The sequence below is a fragment of the Clytia hemisphaerica genome, unplaced genomic scaffold (genome assembly GCF_902728285.1).
Source record: "Clytia hemisphaerica strain Z4C2 unplaced genomic scaffold, Clytia hemisphaerica genome assembly, whole genome shotgun sequence".
NCBI lineage: Eukaryota > Metazoa > Cnidaria > Hydrozoa > Leptothecata > Clytiidae > Clytia > Clytia hemisphaerica.
Window position 1 is genome coordinate 246,408 of NW_027104129.1, and position 25,142 is coordinate 271,549.

Consider the following 25,142-nt stretch of genomic DNA (forward strand, 5'->3'; position numbering starts at 1 on the left):
GATGATTGACCATTACTGATATACTGTTGGAATCAGCTCTCCTGAAGTTGAAATAATTAGGAAGCAGTGGTTTGTCTGGCAGTGTATTCAGGAATTGGTCAAGATGTTGTTTAAAAGTTTGTTTGGTACATTTTGTAAGGTTTCGAAGGGATTTTGGCAGAGCGTTAAAAAGTCTTGGTCCTTCCTGTGAGAGACAATCCCTCCAAATATTTTTATGTTTGACATTAACAGCTTTTAAATTACATTTTCTACCCAGTCTCTGGTTTGTGTAGGAATGCACGCCGCCTGCATCATCGCTGTAATTGAAGTTTGGAGTGATATCTTCTAGTATGCACCATGTGTAGATTATTCTGTACCTTTCTCTTCTTCTTTCAAGACTGTATATTTTCAGTTGACTCAATTTTTCCCAATAATTCAACTGGTTCAACGAGGAAATCCCGTTCAAAAATGATTTTTGCAGCAGCTCCAATTGTTGGATGAGGCAGCGCTTTGACGGAGACCATAGTTGGGAGCAATAGTCAAGGTGTGGAATAGCAAGTGACTTCCAAAGGGTTAGCATTACATCAGTGTCCCGTGTCTTGAAGGTTTGGAATATCCATGAGCTGATGGCTTGACTTTGCTGATTTGATTTTGGATGTGTTGACTGTAGCTCATATCCACATCCAAAGTGACTCCAAGGTCTTTGACTTGCTTTTTGGTTTCAATTTGGTCTTGGGTATCAGAATAATAAACTGAATTTGGTTTCAGCTCTTCATTTTTCCCATAACACATATGTTCGAATTTCAGTCCATTGAGTTGCATGTTATTGATGGATCTCTGACCATTTGTATACTCTATCGAGGTCACTTTGAAGAAGCTGAACATCATCTTGACTGGACACTTCTTTCAGCAGTCTTGTATCGTCCGCAAATGAGGACAGCATTGTATGATAAATATCTTCATCAATATCCTGAATCATCACAAGAAACAGGAGGGACCCAGTACTGAGCCTTGGGGCACCCCAGATAAAACATCTGCACTTTTGGAAAGCCTTGTGTTGACTGAGACTCCCTGTGTTCTCTTTGTTAGGAATGATTTAATCCAACAGAGAAGTTTTCCACAAATGCCATTTCTTTCAAGTTTATGCAGAAGTATTGAGTGGTCAACCCGATCGAAAAAAATATAAATTGGATAAATCCATTCGGATTCAAGCTTTAAAATAGCTACAATACTATTGCTAAATCTATTGTCAAATAATGTTAGAACAATGATTTTTCTTTTTAAATTTTCTTTACCACATCTCTAGTCATTGACATGTTTGGTGATGTGCTTGGATGAGGTGTTATAAGTTATGGTTTTTATGGCAATAAATGTACTTAACATTTTTAAACTATGTAAACTTGAATGAAAGTTTGAATAGACCTTTTGCTAATAGACCTTTTACTTTCAAGGCAACATCTTAGCAACAGGATGCTTGCCCATAGTTACAGGGGTTTGTGCAAAAAACTAAACATAGAAATTTTTCCAAGGCTCCCATTTCAATTAAAGCTATAAAAAATGAAACTTTTCCACGTTTCACTTTTTTGCACCAATTCTTCAAAATGAAAATATTTGAGATTTTAAGTTCTTCCTTCATTCAATGATTTTTTACGGCACTTTGTTGAAAATCTACCTCTCGCATTAAATTTCCGCTTCTTTAATAAAGCTTTGTTTTTTTCTTCATAAATTTCACTAGAGTTTCTAATGCACACTTTTATAATAAACTTATTTTTCTTTGTAAGTTTTAACAAGAATATTTAACAAATGTCAACTTGTTTTCTACATTTCTTAACCAAGCTTATTTTTATAAACTCGCTTTCTTCTTAACTTTCACAAGCGTCTCTTGTTATGCTTAGTTTTATGAATTCTTTTCTTCGTAAGTTTTACAAATGTCTCTTATGCTTATTTTATCAACTTGCTTTCTTCGTAACTTTCACAGCATCTCTTATGCTTAATTTTATCAACTTGCTCCTTCATAACTTTTATTTAATTTCACTTGCAGCAATCTAACATGGTATAAAAATAACTATTTTGATGAATGGACATGATGTCCAAAGCAAATAGATTCTGGTTAGACATGTCTAAATGCATTTTTAGCTATATTGGTTGGACAAAAAATAAGACCAGCTAGAAGTTTAGAAACACTTTAGTGGAGGGCATTTTTTTCCCAATGATTTTAGCTGCAAAGCAAGGTTGAAATTATTTGCTTTCACACACAATGAATAGGGGACATTTTTAACTGAAGAGAGTTTCTCTGTGTAAATAAGGAAGTTGCTAATTTCAAATTTACATAAATAATCTTTTATTTTGTTGGAATCTGAAGAATCTGTTTTGGTTGGACATTCCAGCATTTGGGCATGTCCGATGTCTGCCCATTATTTCAGGCCCAAGCAACCTTTAATTTCAATTATAAATTCTATTTCTATTTTTTTGCAAATTATCCACAAATGAAGGAATAATGGGATTTTGAATGACCATGAATATTGGTCGAATATTCACTTTGAGAAATGCACTGTCTATTGAATGAGCTCCACATGATTAATTACATACAAACAATTCAAAGGACATGAAATTTATGCTGGCAACAAACTGGACTTGTTTTTTCTGGCAATTAGCCAGTTATTTGTTTGATGTAGCCGGGAATATACTCACAGTAACCGGCAAATTTCCAGACGAAATAAGGTGGAAAACGTGCCGGCAAAAACTTTTTTTGGATGTTGCTGGCAAATTGCCAGTTTTTTTCCTTTCTAACCGGCAAATTGCCAGTGAAAGTCTCCCCTTAGGCTAAATCGAATTGAATTAAGAATGGAAACTAAGAATGGAATTCACACATAATACTATTGGCATACTGTTGTCCGGCTTATAGCCAGCTGTAATTTATAGTTTGCTGGAATCAACAGGAGTCTTGCTGGCAATATGCCGTTAGATTTTCCAGTATCAAGCTAGAAGAATTTTTATGTGTTTAAAATTGCAGGGAGATTCACAATTTAGCCTAGTATTCAAACAGGTAATTATCAATCCCGTAATTCAAAACCAAAACATACAGGAAAATTATAACATTTATTATGTAGGGTAAATAGTAACTTGCTGTGAAACAAATATTAATCAAATATCAATCAAAGATATAAAGATAATTTGCTATCAATGAACCCAATGTTCTTGAAAAATTTGTTTGGTCATAGTCAATTACATTAAATTGGTTCAATTTCAAATTTTGTTCAAAGTTGTTTAATTGACAAGTCTGGATTTAACATGCAAGTTCTATCATTAGTTCGATTGCCAATAAAAATATTCCCCTTGATTGTTTATGCAAGTTACCCTAATTCATGATGAAATGATTTGAAGAAATATTTTTTACTATACATAATATAGTCAGAAAATATGTCGTATACTATCTTTGCTTTCTGATTTGAATGATGGCACTACGATAGATCAGAATAATTGAAAAAGGCAAAGAGTAGTTGAGCTCCAGCTTCTGGACTACACACAATATTGATCCCAATTGTTGAAAGATGGTCAGGTAATAATCAAATTTAAAGTGTGTGATCAAATTAATGTTAATGAATTACTGATCCCGCAATTTGAGATTTGCAATGTGCTTTTGGATTACTTACTTTTTTATTTTCTTGTTTTCCAATTGTTCAACGTTTTTTTTTTTCAAAATAAAAATTAAAATAAAATTGAAATTCACAAATAATTTACTTATCTTCCGACCCAATCTGATCTGCCATAAAAAGGAAATCTTTTAGAACACATTATAAGAGCAGGGATAAAAGTGTACAACCAGATCTTTTCCTAATGCTTTCTTAAATGGCATTTCAACACAATTTCCCTACTTTATATGTATGTAAGTTTCCTCAAAACACATTATTTTCTCTGACATTAAAGTTTGAAAACAACAATTTTTTATTTTTATCTTTTTTCTGGTCATCTCCCAATCTTTGTAAACTGGTTAAAAAAAGTACTAGCCTTACAGGCTAAATATTGAAAATTAATCAATATATAAATGTAAAAACTATGCTTGCAATAAAGTGGGATGCACATCTTAAAATCCGCATTTCTATGCATGGTTACCTAAGACAGTCAGGGTCAAGTCAAAGTGTCAAAAACGAATTGCCAATCAAAAGCCTATCACATTGAAAACACAAAGAACTAACTCAGGCATATAATAATAATATAGATGTTAGAATTGTCAGTAAATTATCAAAGTTAGTTCCACCTCTCCTCCAACAGGGCATTAAAGGGTAATAAGTACAGTATCATCAAAAGAAGCGTATTATAATGTGGAAGATTAAAATTGGTACTATTTAAATTAAGTTTTTAGTTTATGCCTATTTCTATGACCTCATAAACAGGTTTTTAACAAATTTTCTAATCTTCATTCTTTTTCTCATATAATTTTTATTTTTTTATTAAACTTCTTTAAAATCCTACTTCTATCCTTAATTTTAGGTTTGACCATACCTACGGGATGTCTATTGAAACAAACAAGATCATTGAGTTATCTGAATGCAATTTGGAAACAAAGACCTTGCTCACCGGAAGTTTGTTAAAATGGATGGACATAATCGCTTGTTTGGCTGGCGAGTTGTTGCTTTTGTCCCTAATTTTTAAGTCGTGATAGTGATCTGTCTTCAGCTCCAATGACATATAAAAATTCAATGGTAACTCAATTTCTTTTAAAAAATATAAATAAACAATAAACTCATATTTTGATTTTTTTAGCTGAGAAATGTGCCAGTGTGCCATGCGTTACAGCATCAGTTGATGACTTACAGATTGACAAAGCTATTTTGTAAGTTTATATATTTTTAATACATCAAAGTAGTACGATTTCTCTTTGTAGATGATATTTAGAAATAGAAGTCTGTCATTTTTAATGTAACACTATTTTTAAAAAGAACATGAGTTGGTCTTGTTTGAAGTCATCACACATCTTCACAATTGATTAAGCTTCAGAACATTAGAATCCATTCTCATCAAACAAGCCTCCTAAGATGAAAGCTAAATTCGCTTTGCAGCAATAAGTATTCCTTTAAAGAATTTGGAAAAATTTACCTATTTAGACTTGGCCATGTTGTCAACCTCAAAGCACGCGTGAATAGGATTTTCAATACAAGTATGGAGGTAAGTAAGGATGTCTTTAGACTGAAGAATGTTAAATCAAATCATTACTCCTCACAGTGCCAATTTTTTTTTTTAATTGAAAGCTACACTAGTGAGTTTTCCATGTGGATGGAGTTCCTCTTTGGAAATTTTTTTACAGAACATTTTAGAAATTTTCATCAGTGTTCTAATCTGCCTGAAAGGCACAGAATCATTACTGTTGCTTAATTCTGAATTCAATGTATCTGCAATAACTTATTGCCTGTTAACTGTAATATGTAAGTGTGTTAATTTTGACAGGGATTGATAACTGCTAAAGTTAACATATTCTTTTGAAGTCAAAAATCTATTCAATATCATAATTTCTAAGGTCAAATATTAAGTTATTTCATTTGATTAGTGTTTCAAATCTATGAACCTGCCAAATTAAATCCCGCAAATATTTACCAAATTTAATTCTTCTCAATGTAATTTTATTTTCAGATTGAGGTACTTGTCATCAGTGAAGACTTTTATGAATGCTCCAAAATATGTCAGGTACTTGATAAGTTTGCTAACATCACTTGTTAAATCTATTCGCCATAGTTTTATTAAAAAATCAAAATTTATTTAAACGCTTTTCGGGTGCATCATCGTCATTACAAACATAGAATGGTAAAATCACAAATTTTCTATAAAAAATTTTGAAAAATTATCCTAATTATCTACAAATAAAAGATTTCTAAAAATGGCATTACTTGAATATACCCTAAAGAATAATTTTATATGCTTTTATAATTTTTTCAACATTTTTGATAGTAAATTAGTGATCTTACCATTCTATGTTTGTATTGACGCAACGATGGCGTAGGCGAAAAGCTTTTACTTTGAAATAAATTTTGATTTTTTTAAATATCACTTATCATCACTTTTAATCACTTTTAATATCGCCATAAATTACGCTTTGACTTTGAAAGTGTTGAATGAGAAAAACGAATGGTCCACATTTTTTATGGAGCAAGTATCAGCAAATATCAAACTTTAAAAATTAGCTCATTGTTAGCGTTTTAATCCGACTTCAAGATATCATGTACCTGTGGAACTGATTATCTTCTTAACATTGAAATGTGTTTAAATAATTTTCCTAATCATCGCTTTTTTTCATAGGCGTTCTTCACTTTTGTCACACAACCCAAACCAAATGGTGAAAAGGTACAAAATCAAGTTCCATAAGATAACTTGTAAATCAATAGAAACAATATGGAAATGTTCAGATATTTTGTTTTAGTTGTTTCTTCATTTTTTATCTTCATTTTTATTTTCACTTTTCAGCTTTTTCAAATTATTTTCTTTCTAATAATCTTCCAAGCGACAATCTAGGTTAAATTTATGAAAAAAATATTAAAGTCTATGCTGCAGATTATATTGAGGTAGAAAAGAATAGAAGAATATTTGGAAATTTTGTTGAATTTTAAATTGAACAATAAACCCCTTCACAAAGTTAGGACCGTTTCGATTCGAATGTAATACTTGCACTCGAATTCAAAATTTAGATGGAATATTTCATCATAGCGTGATATTTAGATGCTTTGTCATAGGTTGAAAAATATGACAAGGGGAAACACATTAAATTATAAAATGTGGGAATTAGTAACTACAAGAATCAAATCCCAAATGAAATTTATTTTTCAGAATATTGTTCCACCAAAAGAACCAAAGACAGAAGAAGAAAAATCATTGTTCGCTCTTGCAAATGAAAGGAAAAAAATGAGGTAAAAATTGTATCTTTCCCATAACAATGTTTCAAAAGAATATGTTCACTCCTTTGGATAGTTCAACCTTTATCTTAGATTCAATTTTACCCTTCATTTCAAAAATGAAAAGCTTGTTTACTTACTCTCCTCTTTTATTTTTAAACCATAGACTTGATTATAGATCTTCTCTCAAACGTTTGAAAGACAATAAAGAAGAACTCCAAAGCAGTTTGTATCTTTTTAAAACCCCACCTTTATATATTCAACCTTTATTGTCCTTGTTTGGCTTTCCGTATTTGACTTGATTCGAGAAAACATTTTATGATGATAATGGCCGTAGATAACTTTGATATTATTGTCCCTCATCTTTTTGGTTTTTAATTGCTGGAATCCATTGATCATCAGGCAAATTTCCAGGGTTTTGAGCTACTACCGTTTTTATTTCAAAGATTGAGTTTGAATTCAGTCTGAAGAACAAAATAATCAACCCAGGCTCTGTTTAATTAGTTGGGAACTATTAAAAAACAAAGGCCTAGGACATCAAATTTTTGTCATGATTCACATGGCTCATGTAAAAAAATTAGGATTGAGTTTCAAAATTCAAGCAAAGATTGAGTTTTTGCCACCGTTATCTGGTAGCAGAAAAGGCCTGGAAATTTGCCTGATCATATATTTAGAACCATTATTTGCAAGGATTTACCATATTGCAGGATAGTCATTAATAATGATACTAAAATCAATTCAGGATATCAGCTGATGAAACATCTAAAGAATCCACATTTCAATTTATTGATAATTATTTTCTTCCTTTGTACATCAGAGTTTGTTGCTGATGAAACATCAGATAAAAATTCACATGTGACGTCTGATAATACATATTCGGAATGTGTGGAAATTGTTTTACCGCAACATGCTAATCATCATCAAACAACCTTTGGAGGTCAGGTATGTACATCAGAGTCAACTTTATCAAGATAAATTGTTACAATCTAATCTTGCTCAAAGGGGTATAGGCAAAAGTCCCTTTTACTAGTTTTCGATAATTTTTAAACTGACTAGGTCAAGTGACTTGAACATCAAGATGAAGCAAAAGGTTCCATTTATGAAAGTATGAGTAATGTTATGGGATGGCTAATATGCAGAGGGATCCAGCCCCTGGTATTTTTCAGGGGGCGCTAAGGAAAATAGTCCCTGGCTAAATATTAAAACGTAGCCCCACCTTCACAAAGCAAAATATCAAAGAAATTTTGCATTCAAATTTTAAAATTCGCAGGCAAAAATTAAGTGGGGTTTTTTAGTATTTTTTAAAGATTTACAACCCCCAGTCAAGCAAAAATAGTTTAGCTTAATGGGGCTGCATTCTATGAGAGATCCGTTTACTAAAGGGTTGAAATCAAAATTGACGGATTGTTTGAAAGCAATTATTTGGAAAAACATTTTTATCCACGCGAAAATTTATCTCATTAAAACCAAGTCCTCGAAAAATTGAAATGTTTGAGAATAAAATATTTTGATTGGAAATGCGTTCCATTAAGAAAGGACCAGGGGGAGTAAATCACTCAGCTCCATTTGACACGAACAGGAGCTAGGAGAAATAAGTACCAATATGGAAAAATATTTTTCATTTTTTTCTTTTTAGTTGATGGCATGGATGGAACAAACTTGTACAATATCTGCTCGGTATTTTTTCTTCTTCAAAGAATCAATTCATCATTGCACTTTGCAGGGTTGAAGAATTTGTTTTGCCCTTATGTTAACCAGAATGTTTACTACATTTTTACAACTTTTCAAGTTTTATTATTCAGTCATTCCAGAAGAAAATCGTATTGTAATTAAATCTTAGTACTATCAAATAGTAGGGGGAAATTTGTAAAATCGCTCGATTTTTTTAGTCAAGGCACTTGTTGTACATTTTTGGAAAGCTAAGGGGTAGCAGGGGGGGGTCTTGCAGTTACTCCTTGACACTATGTGGAGTAACTGCAATTTTGGACATTTTCTACAGACACCACCACCCTTGCAGTTATTCCATAGTGTACTAACTGATTTTACCCTCAAAATTGGTGTATACCACCCCCAAAAATGCCAAATTTGGCAATTTTTTCACTGAATTCCTCATTTTTGATACCATTTTACTGGGTACGTCTTATTAACGACCGTTCAAGAGTTAAATATCTCAATCATTTTCCAAGTTTGTTAAAATATCTTTCATGCCTTGATTGACAGATTGAAGAAAAAATTTTGTGATTTTTTTTTTACTTTTGAAAAAAATGTTTTGAATTTTTTTGCTTCTGGAATTTTTAAAAACCTAAAATTTTAAGTGAAAAATTGAAAAATGTGCTCACTTAGTACACCATATCATACCAAAATCGACAATTTTGGGCTTAGGCACCACCCATGTTGCAGTTAGTCCACTGGTGGAGTAACTGTTTTCCCAAATTTTGGTTTATATACCACCACGGTAGTAATTGTCATAGTGTTTATATAATAACTGCTTGACCCCCCCCCCCCCTGGGGGTAGGGGAATCAAAATAACTTGGGTGCCAAATTTTTTTCGGACACTTTGGTGTGATTTTCGGACATATGACGGTCTCATGCAAAAATCATAGAGTCAAAAACTAAAAGAAAAAGAAAAAGATTGATTGCAGCGGTATTCAGTATGAAAGGCTTCATTGTTGCCTACCCTTTTCTTTCCAAATACTGTATCCATGATCTCAACAATAGGTATCACTTTATATTATTTCTATCATTTCAGTCGATTATGCCATGGTCTTCCTCGTTTGTTGACAGTAGATGAAGTTTTCTTTCGAGCGCCGTCAAAAGTTGGTGATCGGATTGTTATTAAGTCAAGAGTGAACCATATATTTGATCGCTGGTAAACGCTTTTGTGTATTATTATGTAAAACATACCGGATGCGCCAAAAAAAAGTTTCTCTCTTTGAAGTGAATTTTCTCGAAATCTAAAAATTTTAAAAGAACCATTCCTATTTCATTGAAAAGAGAACGATAAACTTAAATTTTGATGGGTCATTTATTAAATTCGATTCATTAGATCAAAAGTTATGCTCAATTGAATAAAAAAGTTACTTAATCAGAAAGTGCTCGAAAACCTGCGAAAACGTTTAAAATTTACCTATCAACTTTTTATTTTAAATTTGGCAATCGCAATAGCCTTTATAATGATTAAGAGCATTTTTCAGTAACTAAACACATAAATTTTTAAACTGAAGGGTTGAAAGAGTTTAAAATCTTCATGAAAATCAATTTAATTTACTTTTACCGAAATTTTCCTCAGATTTTTGGTTCTAGACTGGATAAAGTCTAAGCTGGATCTACCTCGAAACCCATATTTGATATATTTTTATGAATTTTATCAGAATTTTTGGCCTTTTTCGAAGAAATTTCCCTTCGCTGAAATTTAACCTTTCGAGTCGTTGAAAAGAAAGGTCGTTTTTAGACAGCTAATTATCATTTTTAATTACCGAAACGAAAATACTGATGTATCATGTAATTATACTTCTGTTTAATTTGATAGGTCGATTTTTAACGTTTTTGAGCACTTTCCCAAAGAAATTTTTTCATTCAATTGAGCATAACTTTTGATCTAATGAATCGAATTTAATAAATGACCCATCAGAATTTAATTTTATTTTTCTTCTTTCCAATGAAATAGGAATGGTTCTTTAAAAAATTTTAGATTTCGAGAAAATTAGTTTTAAAGAGAGAAACCTTTTTTTTGGCGCATCCGGTAGTATAAAATCACTATTTTGGGGGGGGGGAAGGAAGGGAGGGAGGGAGGGGAGTCACTATAAGCTCTAGGTGACCGTATTTTTTTTGCCTGTTTCAGTACTTCAGTGGAATAACTTTAGTACCCTTTTTTGCTCAGAATGTGCTTTATGCTCTATAACCGATGGTAATTACTGAAGGAGACGTCTAAAACCAATTTTTTTCAAGTATGAGCAAACTTTGAAAAACAAAAAGAATAAAGCGATGAGTATACTTTGATGGCGAGTAGGAATAATGGGAAGCGCTACGTGTCACGTAAAAAATGTTTTTGGAACTTATCCGCGTGAGTTAAACTCACCTGTTCGGTTCAACTTTTGATACTTTTGGACCCTTTTCCACCAAAACGAGGCTACAGTTTTGGAACCGCTTGAGAAATTCAAACATTGTCCCTTAGGCAAAAACCTTCAAATGTTTTTTTTCTTCATTTTTTTCAAAAGTGATTTTTAATTCTTACTGTTGTTAGTATCAGGCCTCTGAAAAGTCAGAAAAAAATTAATTTAATATTACTTAAGTTCCAGAATGACGATGGGAAGAATTTGCCAACGTCCTTATCTTTTCTCTTCCAAACGCGGTAGAGTAACTGTACCATAAAGTTTAAACTCAAAAGATCGTTGAGAATTGGTTAGCAATAAAATTTATGCCACTTTGAAATATCTGTGCCCGCCTGCTTTCCCCCTTATTAGACATGTACTGGAGCCTTTATCCGAGTGCTGGCCTAGCAGACGAATAAGACGCAGTGGGTGAGTGAGTCTAGACTACGAAAGGGGCGGGCTAAAGGAACCTAGGGGAGTAGAACCTAATCCTATTTGCAGACAGGAACGGGAGACTATGCAGTTACAATAAACTAATATTTAATAATGACAACGCTCTACAATCGTGCTATAAATAAGAAAAGGATACTTACAAACCTATGTCCTGAGCAGGTCCGCCGCCGATCGCCGCCGAAACAACACTAAAGTTTAGGAGGGCTGGACAGCAATTGCTAAGTTGCTGCCCAGTGGAGCGTGGAAGGCGTAGTTGGGCGTTAGAAGGGCGCTAGATACGATCAGTAAAGGTATAGCCGAAGGAACTTTAGTACAGACAGCTAGAACGTGAAGGAAGAAATAAAATTAAACATGTCGGAGAGGTTTCTGGTACTAATAGACCTCTTCAGGGTCTGAAATTCAACACCAAGTAACCTAGGACTTTTTAGCAGTGTTTTTAGCAGTACGAGGTCCAAGGTTGGTTGTCTACGCAAAAAGATAAGATTCTAAACAGGATCCTTTTTTATAACAACATTAAATAAATAAATCATTATCTGCTCGCATCACTTCTATTTGTTCACTTTATATTTCTCTTTTAGTATGGAGGTCGGTGCACGCGTGGAGGCGTATGCAGTGGGCGGAGAAACACGCCACATACAAAGTGCTTTTTTTACTTTCATTGCTCCAGACGAGAAAGGGAATCCGAAAGTTCTTCCAAATATGAAACCAATGAATAAGGTACCGAGCACTTTCTTTGTTTGTGGTTTTTGGATGGAAATCTTTTACCTCGAAAGGTTATAAAACGATTTCCTTCATATATAATTTCTTGGCGCATAATTTATATATTGGAACTGAAAAAAATGCAGCGTCTGCATTCCATACGAATTTAGTTAATTTTAGATTTAAAGACCAGTAGCGCGTGTAAACTTTTTCTATTAGGCAGAGTCTGCAAGATTTGTCGGAAGCTAGAGGAAATCAATTATGCTTACAGGACATACATGGGCTCCCACCCTTTGGATTCTGTTTTATTTTTTCGAAACCCAAGATTATCATGGTTTATTCATTGCTGCCTATCAAATTTTTGGTTAGTGAGTTTAATGGACTCTTTATCCAAAGGTTATGGATTCCCTATAATCATTCATTAAAAATGAGTAAAATTTATAATGATCTGCTAATTCAACACTCATTATCGTTATTTTAATGGATTCATCAACCCTTTTTCATCGGATTGCCATCCTAAATGACATGAAACTTTGAGAATGAAATTTGCAACTCGTTTTCTATACTAGTATGAAGTTCTGTTATCGTTAACGTCTAGCGTACTCTTTTTGGCTTTTGCCTACAAAAAACAAAAGGTTTTTTTTTGGCGTTAACAAATTTCAAATTAGAAAGAATCGCTAAAGAAAGGGAGCTAGGAGCTCGTAGTATTACGGCAAAAAGGGCCATAAATACTTGAAGTTTACCGATGAACGCGTGATTAAAGGATGTTTATGGAAGTGATTCTTTTTTTTTCGGTCACCTCTTCCTTAAAGAACTTCGAGTTAACTCCAGGTTTTGTAACTTAACTCATAATTCAAATTGATGTTTTCGTGGTTTCGATAAAAACAATTAAAAAATTGTTTTTGTGACCGAATGCTCTTAACAAAAAGCTTATTTGAAAACCAGATTGGCGTTGATGCCAAAAACTAATAATCTGTTTTTGAGGTAAGATTGTTAGTTATTAGGGCTCAGTATGGGGTTAATTAAATTGTGACAGTATTATAAATTTAGATACTTTGTTTATTGTTTTGACTGTTATGATACCGCGCAAATTAAGCATTGCAGGGAGCTTCCTATGTCCCACAGCTTGAAGACGTCAACATATAGTTTCGTATGTTTAAGTAAAAAATATTATTGTTCATTTTTTGCAAGTTATGGTAGTCGTTGTGCCAAAGAACAGTCATCACTAATCCACTGAAAATTCCTCGAAATTTCACACTTTCTTCTCAGCAGAGATATCTGTAATTTTTCAAAATCAAATGCATTTTCAGTGAGCGCAACCTCCTATCCAACAATATAGGTTTTCAAGTTTCAAGATAGTTGCATATTTTATAAACTGACTCGAATGTTTTAGGCGAATTCAGTTTAATCTGTAGCCCATGATTATCATATAAAACAGTTCGAGAAATTATATAGAATCGCAGCGCTGCAACATTCCGCAATTTTTTGTTGCTTGATTTCGCAACTTTTCCGCTGCTGGAAAACTCTTGCCTTTTGCCCATGAACGGATTTGAGGTCTCAAAATCTTGTGCATTTTGAAGAACAACCCAAAAGAAAACTTTTCATCTAGCATTTTAATTTCCTCTCCAAGGGTTATTATCCTTGACAGCAATGAAGAAAAGTAGTGTTTAAAAAAGAAAGATTTTGCCTGCTTATTTCCGAAAAAAATTAGCCGGTGTTCATAATTAAATCACAGTTTTCTATTGGAAGCGCTGCGTTGAATTGAAGCGCACTCTTTCGGAGCGTTGCGTGATATTGCAGGGCTACGAAACAAGAAATTGTTGGAATGAAAGTGTGATTATGTGATACTGGAAGAAGCACCAAATATACCGCTATGAAAGTACAAATTGTTGTCTACATCTTGAAAACGAAAATATTATTTTCTTAGAAGATATCGTTTTTATTATCATTCAAGGACTTTGTGTCGTGACAGTTCGGCAGCGTGTCGGCTTAATAGCTTTTTTCTCATGAACCCTTTTTAATTGCTTTAAAGGACGTGAAAGGCTTTTTATGCACTAGCAGTGAACTACCTAGACTAATTTTCAATCGCGCTGTTTAGTAACGTAACTTTATGGATTTACCCCTAAGTCTGGTCTTAGCAAGAGCTTTGCACTTGATACATCTCTGCTCAGCAACTATAAAGGGGATGGGTTAAGAGTAAGTGAAAAGGAGTCAATGCTGGGTAACTCAAGACTCCCTCAGCCATATTCGTGAAAACAGATAAGGAAATAAAGACTATTAACAGGTATTAGGCCAAAAGACACAAATTCTTAAAGAATGCGATGACGACATTATATGACATTGTAAACAACGGAAAAAGAAAAACAGTTTTGCATGATTGTCTTGCTGTAATAGTTGTAAGAGGTCTAACTGGATCAGCATAATGATTTGATAATGACTTAATCACTAGGTCATTAATTAAACGCGACCGCAGACATGATAAGAATATGAAGTGGTTGCAGACAGCAGGTCGGGGTGTCGCTGTAAACAAATTCATTATCCTCATTAAATACCACAGACGTGCATCGATTTTTCTCTCATTTTTATTGTTCGGTTGTTTGTTAGTATGCGTTGTTTATAATATGTTTGTTTTTTCTTCCCTTTCCATTTGATTTTTTATGCGATTTCATTAGGATTATTGATAATACTTTTTCAATTTGTTTATCCTTCGAGTGGAGCCATGGAACATGAAAACATAACTGAGTGAATTATGTGTCTCTATGGAGAAGTGTTTTGTGATTAAAATTTGCCCTTATCCTGCTGCAAATATACTCTTCCCCAGAGAAACCTTTTTGGTACCTGCCTTGTGTCTGAGAAAACAACATTCTTTCTTTTGATCTTGTTGTGGTTAGTTTTCGAAAACAAGAAAAATCTTGATGCTCTTAAAATTTTTGATTAGATCGTGTTAAAACTTTGCGTAAGTTTATTAATGGGTGACACAGCATGGTTGATGATTTCTAATAAACAAGCGCACCCTATTATGACCTAATGTTAGAAGTATTTCTATTTTACCGTTGAACTTTTCTTCAAAACAATTTGCAAAGTGTGGAAACGATGCAAAGTCCACACCGAATTGTTATTTGTTTAAAATGAGGTCTACGCCAAAAAAGGTTCTGCTTGCGGAAAAGTGCCCGCCAATAGGCGAGAAGCCTGGGACATTATTGATCTTCTCACGTCTAAAAGTTACTCAAAATAAGCTTTATATTCTATTTACACTCTTCGTCGTCATACGGTGGTCGAGGGAGAGGCGGAGAGTGAGGTGGATGCGCTTAATCCTGGCGTAATGAAATCGGGCGTTATAATGACGGTGCCCCTCTCGTCTTGAAAAGCTTTGACTTACGCCAAATATCTAACTTTCTATCCGCTCCTTACGCCAATACGTAAAGTAATTACTGCCTCCAAATTATTCGGCGTACTGTGCACCATTTCCAGACTGGTAAAACTAATACCTCTAACTAATACCCCTCCAACCTAGGGGGTTGTCTTGGACAAAATCGCTAACCATTCTTGAATATTAATGGGAGATACTAGATAGAGAAGATTTCTAAGCTTCAAAGCTAAGGAAAATATACCTTTTTGGACTAAAATCCTAATTCTTTTAGCTAAGTTTTGAAATTTCTACTCAAGAATTCATGACGTTAGGGACTTCAAGGGTTCGATAAAATGTTTGAAAATTGTCTAGGGATTCTTTTATTCAAACACTAGGGGGGGAGATCAAGCCCGGGTGAGGAGGGCAAACGAAATATTTATTTTTTTTAAACTCTAAGAGAAAAAATGTCTTGATTTTATATTTTGTGATTGGCTTTTAAAATATAAGAGTGAAAAAGCAGTACAGTGCCGTGCGAAGCATTTTGATATTGGGGGGGGGGGGGAGGGGGTGAAAGTTAAGTACATCACGAGAGCCAACAATGGTCCGAGGGGTGAAACTTTTGAATTTGGTACCTCTAGAATGCCTAAAAATGCAAGTAAAAAGCAACAATTGACTAAAAACAGCCCATAAAAGAGTCTTCAAATAAAAAAATAAGGAAGAGCTTATCCTTGAAAAATGTAGCTTAGCCTCCAGTAGCTACGACACTACAGTGGATTTGTTTCGTTTTTTTACTGACGGTGCTTGACAAATCAACTCCGAATGCAAAATTTTAGAGACATGATACGGCTGATCTCGACAGAATGCTATGAGAAGTAGAACCCCTGCATATAATTACCATTTGAAGCTCATTTGTTAAATCAACACTCATTATCGAAATCACAAATACATTGCTTCGATTCCATGCTGTCCTCAGCATGCTTCATACCTAAAATTAGAAAAATTTACATCCAGAAGGGAATGTTGAATGGCTTTAATTTGGATGTACCCAAAAAACACTTCGCTAAAGTTAAACGTTTCGTCTAATGCTATGTTAGTATACTTTCCCTTCAGGAGGTGTCTACCTTTTATGAGTGATTTTCTTTGTATTTAGGCAAAATCAATAAGGTATTTAAAAAGTTTAAATAAGGAGGGATCTATTAGTTGTAAACCAGCAATTTTGTTTTATCAGTTTTTTTTTCTACCAAGGAAACATTAATTCCTTTCGGAAGCACTCGGATGATAGTCAGCCTTTCAGGGGGCAGTTTCCTAAATTCTTTTGAGGTTTTCCAAGGTTTCCACTGATTGGGTAGTTGGTTCAGGCCGTAAAAATGCCTTTTCATTGTCCCATTAAATATTGTATTTTACCTACAAAAGTATCTCTATTGTTTACTCGAAAGCAAACGAAATACTCCAGTGTTCTATCTATTGTTCGACGAAAGGGTGTTTATTGTTTCCTTGAGATATGGTTTATCCAATGGGCTTGAATATAGCTCAATTCTTCTAATTTTAGTCTGTATGATTTCCAACTGGGACCTTTTGCATTGATCAGTCAATAACTTGTATGGGTTTGTTTACTTGTCTAATTAGAAGTAATTAAATCTGATGTGATCATCCTCAGCAGGTTGCCTTCCGTTTCTTAAGACTAAGTTTTAAAGGGTAGACCTAAACATCTTTTTCACATTCAATTTACGTCTTTTAAACATCACAATGGTAGCTAACCTTATATTGGATGTCTATCTAACGTCTTTTAAACATCTGACAGTGAAAGTATACTCGCATTTTTGTTTTATCTTCTTAACTATGCTAAGGATGAACGGAAGAGTTAATCTCTAGACTAATGATGTCCCAATGTTTTTAAAAGTCATATATTTATTGTATGTTAAAATCTGATTATTAATCACTTGTTAAAAGTGTGTATTTAATGACTACCCCCGTTGATTGTTTACTTTGATAATTACTCAAAATTTGTTTTTAAAATGAACATTTTTATGGATCGTCTGTGACTCTGTGTTCTTTTCTGAGGCACTTTAAGAAGCTTCTAATGCAAGGGGGTTTTAGTGTCATTGCTAAATTCACCAAAAAATTCCACGAGTTTGTGGTGGAGAAGGTTTTGGTAAATTGCTTTCAACTGTTTAGTATGTATAGCAAAAAATCATCATCTGCTCCATAAACGAATGTTTCCACATTCTAATTATGTAGCGGTGATTTCACCATCTCAAAATTTATCAGGGTTGATAATAAATTTTGAACCAGAACTGTTTGATAATTTTAACAAAGCTTCATAAACAAAATAAACGAAGCTAATGGAAATAAGAAAGCCCCCCTCGCTCCTACAGAGAACAGACAAGCGTCCTCATAATGTTCTATCTATTGTTTGAGGAAAGGGCCCCTCCATGAGATATGGTTCATCGAATGGGCTTGAATATATCTCAAATCTTCTAATTCTAATCAGCATTATTTCCAACTTGGGATTATTTGCATTGGTCAGTCATTAACATGTACCCGGGGGTACTTAGGCCAGTCGAGGGTACGGGTATGTGACGCCCTTGGAACATGGCAGTCCCTGTAAGGGTTGGAAAAGAACAGAAAATCAAATCTCAATGTCACCAAGGGTCGAGAAAATAGGAAATTTTCAACTTTTCGCCTCTTGAAAGATGTAAATTTGGTCACATTAGTTCCAAAAAAGGATTGTAAAATAACCTACACCAACGAAAAAAACTTTTCTAGACAGTTTACTGATCAGCCTTAAAATGAAAAGTAGGCGTTTTGCAATCATTCTTCGAAAGGAATAGATCTTGACATTCTTTACGGATTAACACCTTTAAATAGAGAGAATACTCGCAAAGATTTTTCATTCTACCAATTTTCGGATTTATACCTGTTCTATATATAGTAAAGATTATTTTACAAATGTTTGACAATCAAACGATTAAGTCCTTTAGAAAAAACGAAAGCCGATCTGATTTTTTGTGATTTATTTTTAGATTTCTGTTTGTTTTTTATGTTTCATTGTTTTCCTATTGAGAGAGAAGGATTCTGAGTAGAACTCCTTATGATATGATTAAGACCCATAAAGCTATACTAAATCAACTTTGTCAGTTCGTTATATCTAGCTAAATTGTCAAATTTGTAAAAGGTACCCTCTAAAATCATTAGAACAAAAAACTACTGTTTTTGATATTCTTAGGGACCACAACCTCAGTTGATGTTAGAATATTGATATAAGACTCTTTGACGTTTAAAAAGTTGAAAGTCGATAGGAAAATAAGGTTTGATGTTGAAAACTAAGAAAAGAATTGCCATGATCTCGAAACCTGAACCCTTCTCAAACAAAATTTAAAATTTTGGTAAAATAATCGACGGATTTTATCGGGTTTTGATCACTGTTTAAAAATGGACAATCGCGGGGAAAATAGCTGTTAGACCTCACTTCATCCTGGGAGCTATTTTTGAATGTTTATTGTAAGACATTTTACGTGCTCGTTTAAAACTCACGACTGTGTTCTCCAACTGCTTTTTAAGTATAAAATGCGGAATACCCTTGTAAGACCAACAAAGCAAAATGTATGATAAAAGAGAGGATTTATTTTCTAACTTTCCCCCACGTTATTCTTTACCCTTGCATTTATAAAAAAGAACCTTAAGCAACGATTGCAAAAACCAAAAATTTCTTAGCATGAGGCCTTTTCCATCCAACGTTATATATTATGAAATTTCTTACTTACATTTTGACTTATTTTAGGTATATTTCTGTATATTTTGCAATTTGAACTATTTTAAGATTTGAAAAAAAAAAACACGAGGGCGGCATTGGGAACACAAGAAAGGGGCACTTTTACAGCAAAGTTGGAGATTTTAGTGCACGAAAAGCACTCAGGAAAAAATAATCTCGTGTTCATAGTATGTCTTAGTTTGTTAAACACTTATCAAGCAGGTCGATCATTTCGGAAGTAACACGATTATTGTAGGAAGCTATCTTCTCCTCCCCACTTACAGGATACATAGCTCTCTACAAAACACGCGAAACACATTTTTTTCTTCAACTTGTTATTTTTTCCCGCCCTTATAATTATAAGCCATAACGTTGTTTTCAAAAATCATTTGACTTAAGTAGTTTGCTTTTCCTGTTCACCGTATGTGGCCTTGTTGGAAAGATCAATATTAGTTTGACGTTGACCCTCCCCAAAATAGTATGTTTGGTCATAACTATTAGCAAGTACCAAAAACTCTATATTTTTGCTGACCGAATTTGACTTTTGTCTATTTGAATCGGCCGTATTCTTCTCGGTGATTTAAGTTGATGTTGGTCTTAAGCAGACAAAAGCAATTTTTAGCATAGGAGCAGAATAAAAAAGCAGAAAATATTGTAGGACTTTTCAAACTGAAAGTAAAGGTCGCATAGGGTAGGATACTTAGTTTTTCTCAAACTTAAGAATGTAATGGCTTGGTACAGGCTATCCAAAATTAGAAGGAAGAAGGAAGTTGTTTTGTCAGTAAATCAACCTCTAAATCGTTTATCACAAACAACTGTGCACCGTATTAAAGAAGACTTTAATAATATTTTGCCATTAATCCTTGTCCAAACAAATGTCTTCTTTGAATTTTGCAAATTCACTTACGCTGTAAAATCTTGCAAATTACTCAGCCCCTTTTTTTTACCCAAATTAAGAAAGCCAGATCACAAGTGGTCCATATATTTTTAAAGGTCGTGTTTTGGTTATTTCTCCGTCTATTTGAATACCGACCAAGCAGAATTAAATCTCAGTACCATTAAGTTTAAAGCCCAAAATAAAGCCACTTTCTTGCTGAAAGGTTGAAGATTCATCTCAATTCTCAATACTCATTGCTCAACAAGTTTTCTATTGTTGAAAGCCCACAGCTGATTAAAAGGGTTTGAGGGGCAACCTTAGATCATTCGGTATACATTTCATGACCCTCTGATTATTCCTCGTTATGTTTTCTTTTTAGAAAACATTTCCCCCCCACTATCTTTTTGTAATATCGATGTAATATCGATGTATTGAACGGTATATTAAAAGGCGGAAGGGCTTCGTTAATAAGCTGGTTGTTAGTCAAACTATACCTTACATTAGAAGCACAATTCAATTAGCATTATTCTCACACACTGGCCATGTTAATGTCATTTCACCATTTCCAGGATATTGGTAATAATCACTTGTTAAATGCATCATCAATCATATTGCGACATACTTTCTACGGTTGTATAAAAGAAGCTCTGATTTGTACAGCATAATTACATCAGTTTTGAGTATTCTTTTATTGGAGCTATATGACATCACAATCTTGCCTTCCTTCCCTTAAAATCCCTTGGTCTTTTAAACATCCCTTTCAGAATCTGATCTAGATGATCTAAACCTATTCCTCTATGGGGGAGACTCTATTCCTTGCTTAAATCCATATACGGATAGATCTGAGATCTCCTTCTCGATGAATTCTACTAAGTTTTATTTTACAAATAATGAGTAGATCTCAATAAAACCCTGCGTTGGAGAGTCATCAAAATTTTTTTCACCAAACATGGGAATTCTCCAATCTCCTACTCATGGAATCTCTGCTGATCCACTTATAACCAACAAAGGATTAAATGTAACATTGCCACTCAATGTACATCTACTTCCTTGAATGTTTTCACAAATGGAATTACCATAGATTTCCGGCAACTTTTTGTACTCAAATCCTTTGCATATTGGGAGATCTTCCTTCCGCATTAGATTCCAGAGCCCAGACAACGGTTCACGTCTTAAAAATTTAGGGTAGGATTTCTTGTCTCTTGTTTTATAATTAGAAACATTTCTAAGATCTTAGTCTTAAAACAATTTACTTCTGGGTTTTATTTTACCGTTTTTTGAATGTATTTTGGACGTTCCTCAACTTCTGCTCTATTCTTAGACCGTTTTCTGTTCTGAACAGGGCTAACAAGATCACTAAAGTGATAATTCTATTTCTCTAAACTATTCGATTTGTCCATTGTAGTATTTTCAATTGTGTATAACCGTTAGCTTCTATATGCTTTGATGCTATATTTGATTTTGATCAAATGCAATAGGAAATGCTTTTCGATTGCGCTGTAGGTATGAAGCTCTACGTCACAAATTATTCATCAGTCAGGCAGCGATAGAAAGAAGGTGGTATGGTGATACCTAGCCTGTGCTACCCCCGAACGCCCACAAGCTATTCTTTGTTTTTTGAAAAATCTTGCCGTATGTTGGTCTGTTACGGTTCGCGGTTCTTTCCTATGAAGAAGCGTGTACTGTTTTTTTTAAGTAAAAGAAGCATTAACGAAAGCTGAAACGCATCAGTATCCCTGCCATTTTGATCTAGTTTAAGATGGTAAGGAAATGTTAGGCAGTCTGCGTTTATCATTATTGCTGATTCTTGATTACCAGTGTTATACAACCGGAGGGCTGTTAACAAGCTCGCAACGTTTACCAGAACTTTCAGACACCTAGAAGGTTGGAACCATATACCACAAATGATAGTCGAAAAAGACTTAGCCCCGATTTTTCCCTTATAGTTGGAGAACCTTAGGAGGTGTTTTCAATTCTCGCATTAACAAGCGCTATGATCGAAAAGAATCTCGTGTTAGATCTACAAGTGTAATTTTTTTCTTTGGCTAGTCATTGATTGATCAAGTGCATTGATTTATTATATCACTTCTCAATTACAATTTTCTTCACTCCTTTAAGTTTGCATAAACATGACAACATCTTTTTGATCGTGCTTAAGGGCTTTTTCTCATATCTATCACTTTTTCTAACATTTGCGTGTAATAAACTTTCACTTAACCTTTCAATGGCCTCTTTATCTTAGTCTATATTTCAAAATACCACTTAATGAATTTTCATTACTGTATCTTAAGACCTGATTTTCTTTCTTTTATCATTAATCAGGTTTAATTGCTTGTTGAACTATGTTGCAAAGTTTTTTCTTTCCCTTGTAACAAACCGCATTTAAATTTTTGTTGCAAACTGTATGTCGGTTATGAAGTAATCATGCTAGAACTTATTTAATAGTTGACGGATTCGTGTAGCAGCTACAATCAGACGATAGGTCAATTGCTTTGCAAAGAAGAGGGAGGAGTAGTCAAGCTGCTGAATTTTCTTTACATCCGCTGGATAACACACCCATAAGGTCAAGAGTTGTAAAGAAAATATCTTTTCGGTTAATAATGCCTCTAATTTCAAATGTACCACTTCCTTAGTAGTTAGATAACATGTGCTTGAGCTCGATAGTCTTTTTCTTGTACCTGCAAGAGGGACAATTGAAACTTTGGAACAATTCAGAAATTCAAATTCTAGATCGTGTATTATTTTTTAAAAGTCTCAAATATGTGTTTCGTTTAATAGGGCACACAAATCTTGGGTGGAATATTTTTCAGTTTTTCCTTGGCAGAGGCACATTCTTTGAGTATGACGAAAAAGTGTCATTTACTTTCTTTTTCTGTCTTTCTGTCAAAACAGACAACAGATTAAAATTAGAAAATGAAATTATTTTTGTAAATATTTGAAAAGTGAAAAGTCGAAGAAAGTTCAAAATAACATTTTTGTAGGTGGTCTGACATTGATATCTATAACCTCAAACAAAGTCATTTTTAAGCATCATAATATGCAAGACTGAAAGATATTCTTATTTAAGAGATAACTCTCCTTTGGGCAAAGAGTAGGTTTGACTGACTTAGTGAACCATATATTAGAAGTCTCGTGGGAGTTCTTTTGGACGACATCAGAAAATAAACGCCCGCCTATATATGCACCTATCAACCCTCGATACTATAGTAGCTGTGTTAAGGGGTCGGATTCCAGCTTCAGGGCGATACACATGCTGATCTTCGGCCTGTACTCTACCCCTAGTACAGGGTTAACTGTATGATTTATCCGTCTTCTTTTGGGTAGTTTTCGATTATGATAAACATAGTAAAATAACCCATAGAAAGCGTCTTGGTTCATAATCCTTCCCTAGGATTTTTAAGTTTAACACTATCGAGTTGGGTCCATTTATAGTTCGCTTTGTAGAGCACCTTCAACATATTTTGCACTACGTTTCTTATAACTTAGGTTTCATTTTTTTTGCAAAAATATTGAAAGTAAAATCTTTGTAAATGACTTTTTCTTCTACTTCCGTGTGTATTTTATTAAATAACTTGATATCTGTGTGTTTTGAAAGGCTTTCTATTCTCCGCCCCTCTGGACACAAATTCTAAAATGTTTGTATTCGCTTGGCCTTTGGTGACTGTGAAAATTAATCTTATTTTTATAAACATTCCTTATCTAAACTAAAACAAAATGTAGAAAACTGAAAGTCATCTCAAACGGAGATTAGAAAGAAATTGTAAAAGCTCCACATCGTAAAGCCTGCGAGAACTTTTGTAAGGCGAGAGCCATTCTAGTACTAGAGGTCTGGTATTGCCTTGCCTACAGCCAATTTTCTCTATATAATTCATACCCTACCGCCCGCCTAGGGTGCAATTAGAAATACGGGAAAACCCCGATACCCCGGTACGTTGTATGTTGACAGACTTGGGTGCTAACTCGAACCCCCAGCATTTTGTTGATTAATCCAGTGCCCTGATACCATAAACAGTCTATGGAAACATGATAACCAACCGTTTGAAGTGTCAGATACTGGCTATATCACGGTCTATGAAAAACAGGCTGGCAGTTCACTATGTACTGGCTGAGAAGAATATTTTACTATGATAACACATTAAATAAACTAGTAAAACAAGGTGTGTTTCAATGATGAATGAATGAGTGATCCTGCTGGTTATTGCGAAACAATGTGTTTCCACTCTTCTAGGTGTACTTCCCCACAGCGACGGATCTAAATCAGGAATGAAACCTCCCTGTTTTCTCATGCACCACGATCGAGTCTTATAAGAAAATGTGTGAGAAAGACTAGGAAATCATTTTAGTTTCCAACCAAAGTTTCACCCTCGCGAATCTAGTTTTATATCTCAGGTTTTACGGCGGGTTCCTCTCTTTTCGCATTTCTTGAGTGGGTATAGTTATTTTCCAATCTAGGCTTAACATTTGGAAATACATGCCAACACTAGTTATAATTTGATAGTTGGCAATATTTCAATCCCCACGTTTTTATACAAATCGAACTCGAACCAACTTTAAAATGTTTTGATGAAATGATTCTTATGCGAAAACTAGAAGCGGATTCCCAGTGTGATCAAACTGTGGTATAACACAGCTATAGTAACGGATTTGTTTGAAACTATCAATAATAGCCGATAAATTTATCTTAAACACATTACGACATAGATGTCTGTAAACTGCGAAGAAAAAAATAAGATCGTCGTGCACCATAGGACCCATGCAATATCATGCTGAATGTTTCCATATTAATGTCCGGTACCATTTCCAGACTTCTTTTTATTACAATTTTCAAACCTCACCCCAGTTGTTCCTGTCTTAATTCTCACGGCCAAATTTAGCAACCAATTTGTGGGAAAATTTGAAATTGAGGTAACTGATTTTGTTATTGACAGCGTCATTATACATTCATCAGCGATTAAAACTCCGGTCTTATGATCATGTTTTTTCGGTGATATCGGGGAACATTGGTTTCAAATTATCCGATATAATCGGAATTGATCGGATTAATATGTTAATTGATTTTCTT

The 25,142-nt window shown here is 34.1% G+C and overlaps 1 protein-coding gene across 2 annotated transcripts in view; it reads left to right on the forward strand.

Moving 5' to 3' along the window:
- The window catches only part of LOC136813623 (acyl-coenzyme A thioesterase 11-like), a 63,067-nt gene that overhangs the window by 467 nt on the left and 37,458 nt on the right, over nt 1-25,142 (forward strand). The window contains exons 1-12 of one of the 2 annotated variants that reach the window (XM_067070128.1): nt 3,478-3,538; nt 4,471-4,601; nt 4,744-4,813; nt 5,085-5,145; nt 5,608-5,661; nt 6,271-6,315; nt 6,796-6,875; nt 7,027-7,085; nt 7,678-7,802; nt 8,497-8,537; nt 9,610-9,729; nt 11,983-12,121. In XM_067070128.1, the coding sequence (XP_066926229.1) occupies nt 3,531-3,538; nt 4,471-4,601; nt 4,744-4,813; nt 5,085-5,145; nt 5,608-5,661; nt 6,271-6,315; nt 6,796-6,875; nt 7,027-7,085; nt 7,678-7,802; nt 8,497-8,537; nt 9,610-9,729; nt 11,983-12,121 (933 nt within the window). In that variant the 5' untranslated portion in view covers nt 3,478-3,530. Of the gene's footprint in view, nt 1-3,477; nt 3,539-4,470; nt 4,602-4,743; nt 4,814-5,084; nt 5,146-5,607; nt 5,662-6,270; nt 6,316-6,795; nt 6,876-7,026; nt 7,086-7,677; nt 7,803-8,496; nt 8,538-9,609; nt 9,730-11,982; nt 12,122-25,142 lie in introns of those variants that run through there. The other variant, XM_067070129.1, reaches the window with a different exon arrangement.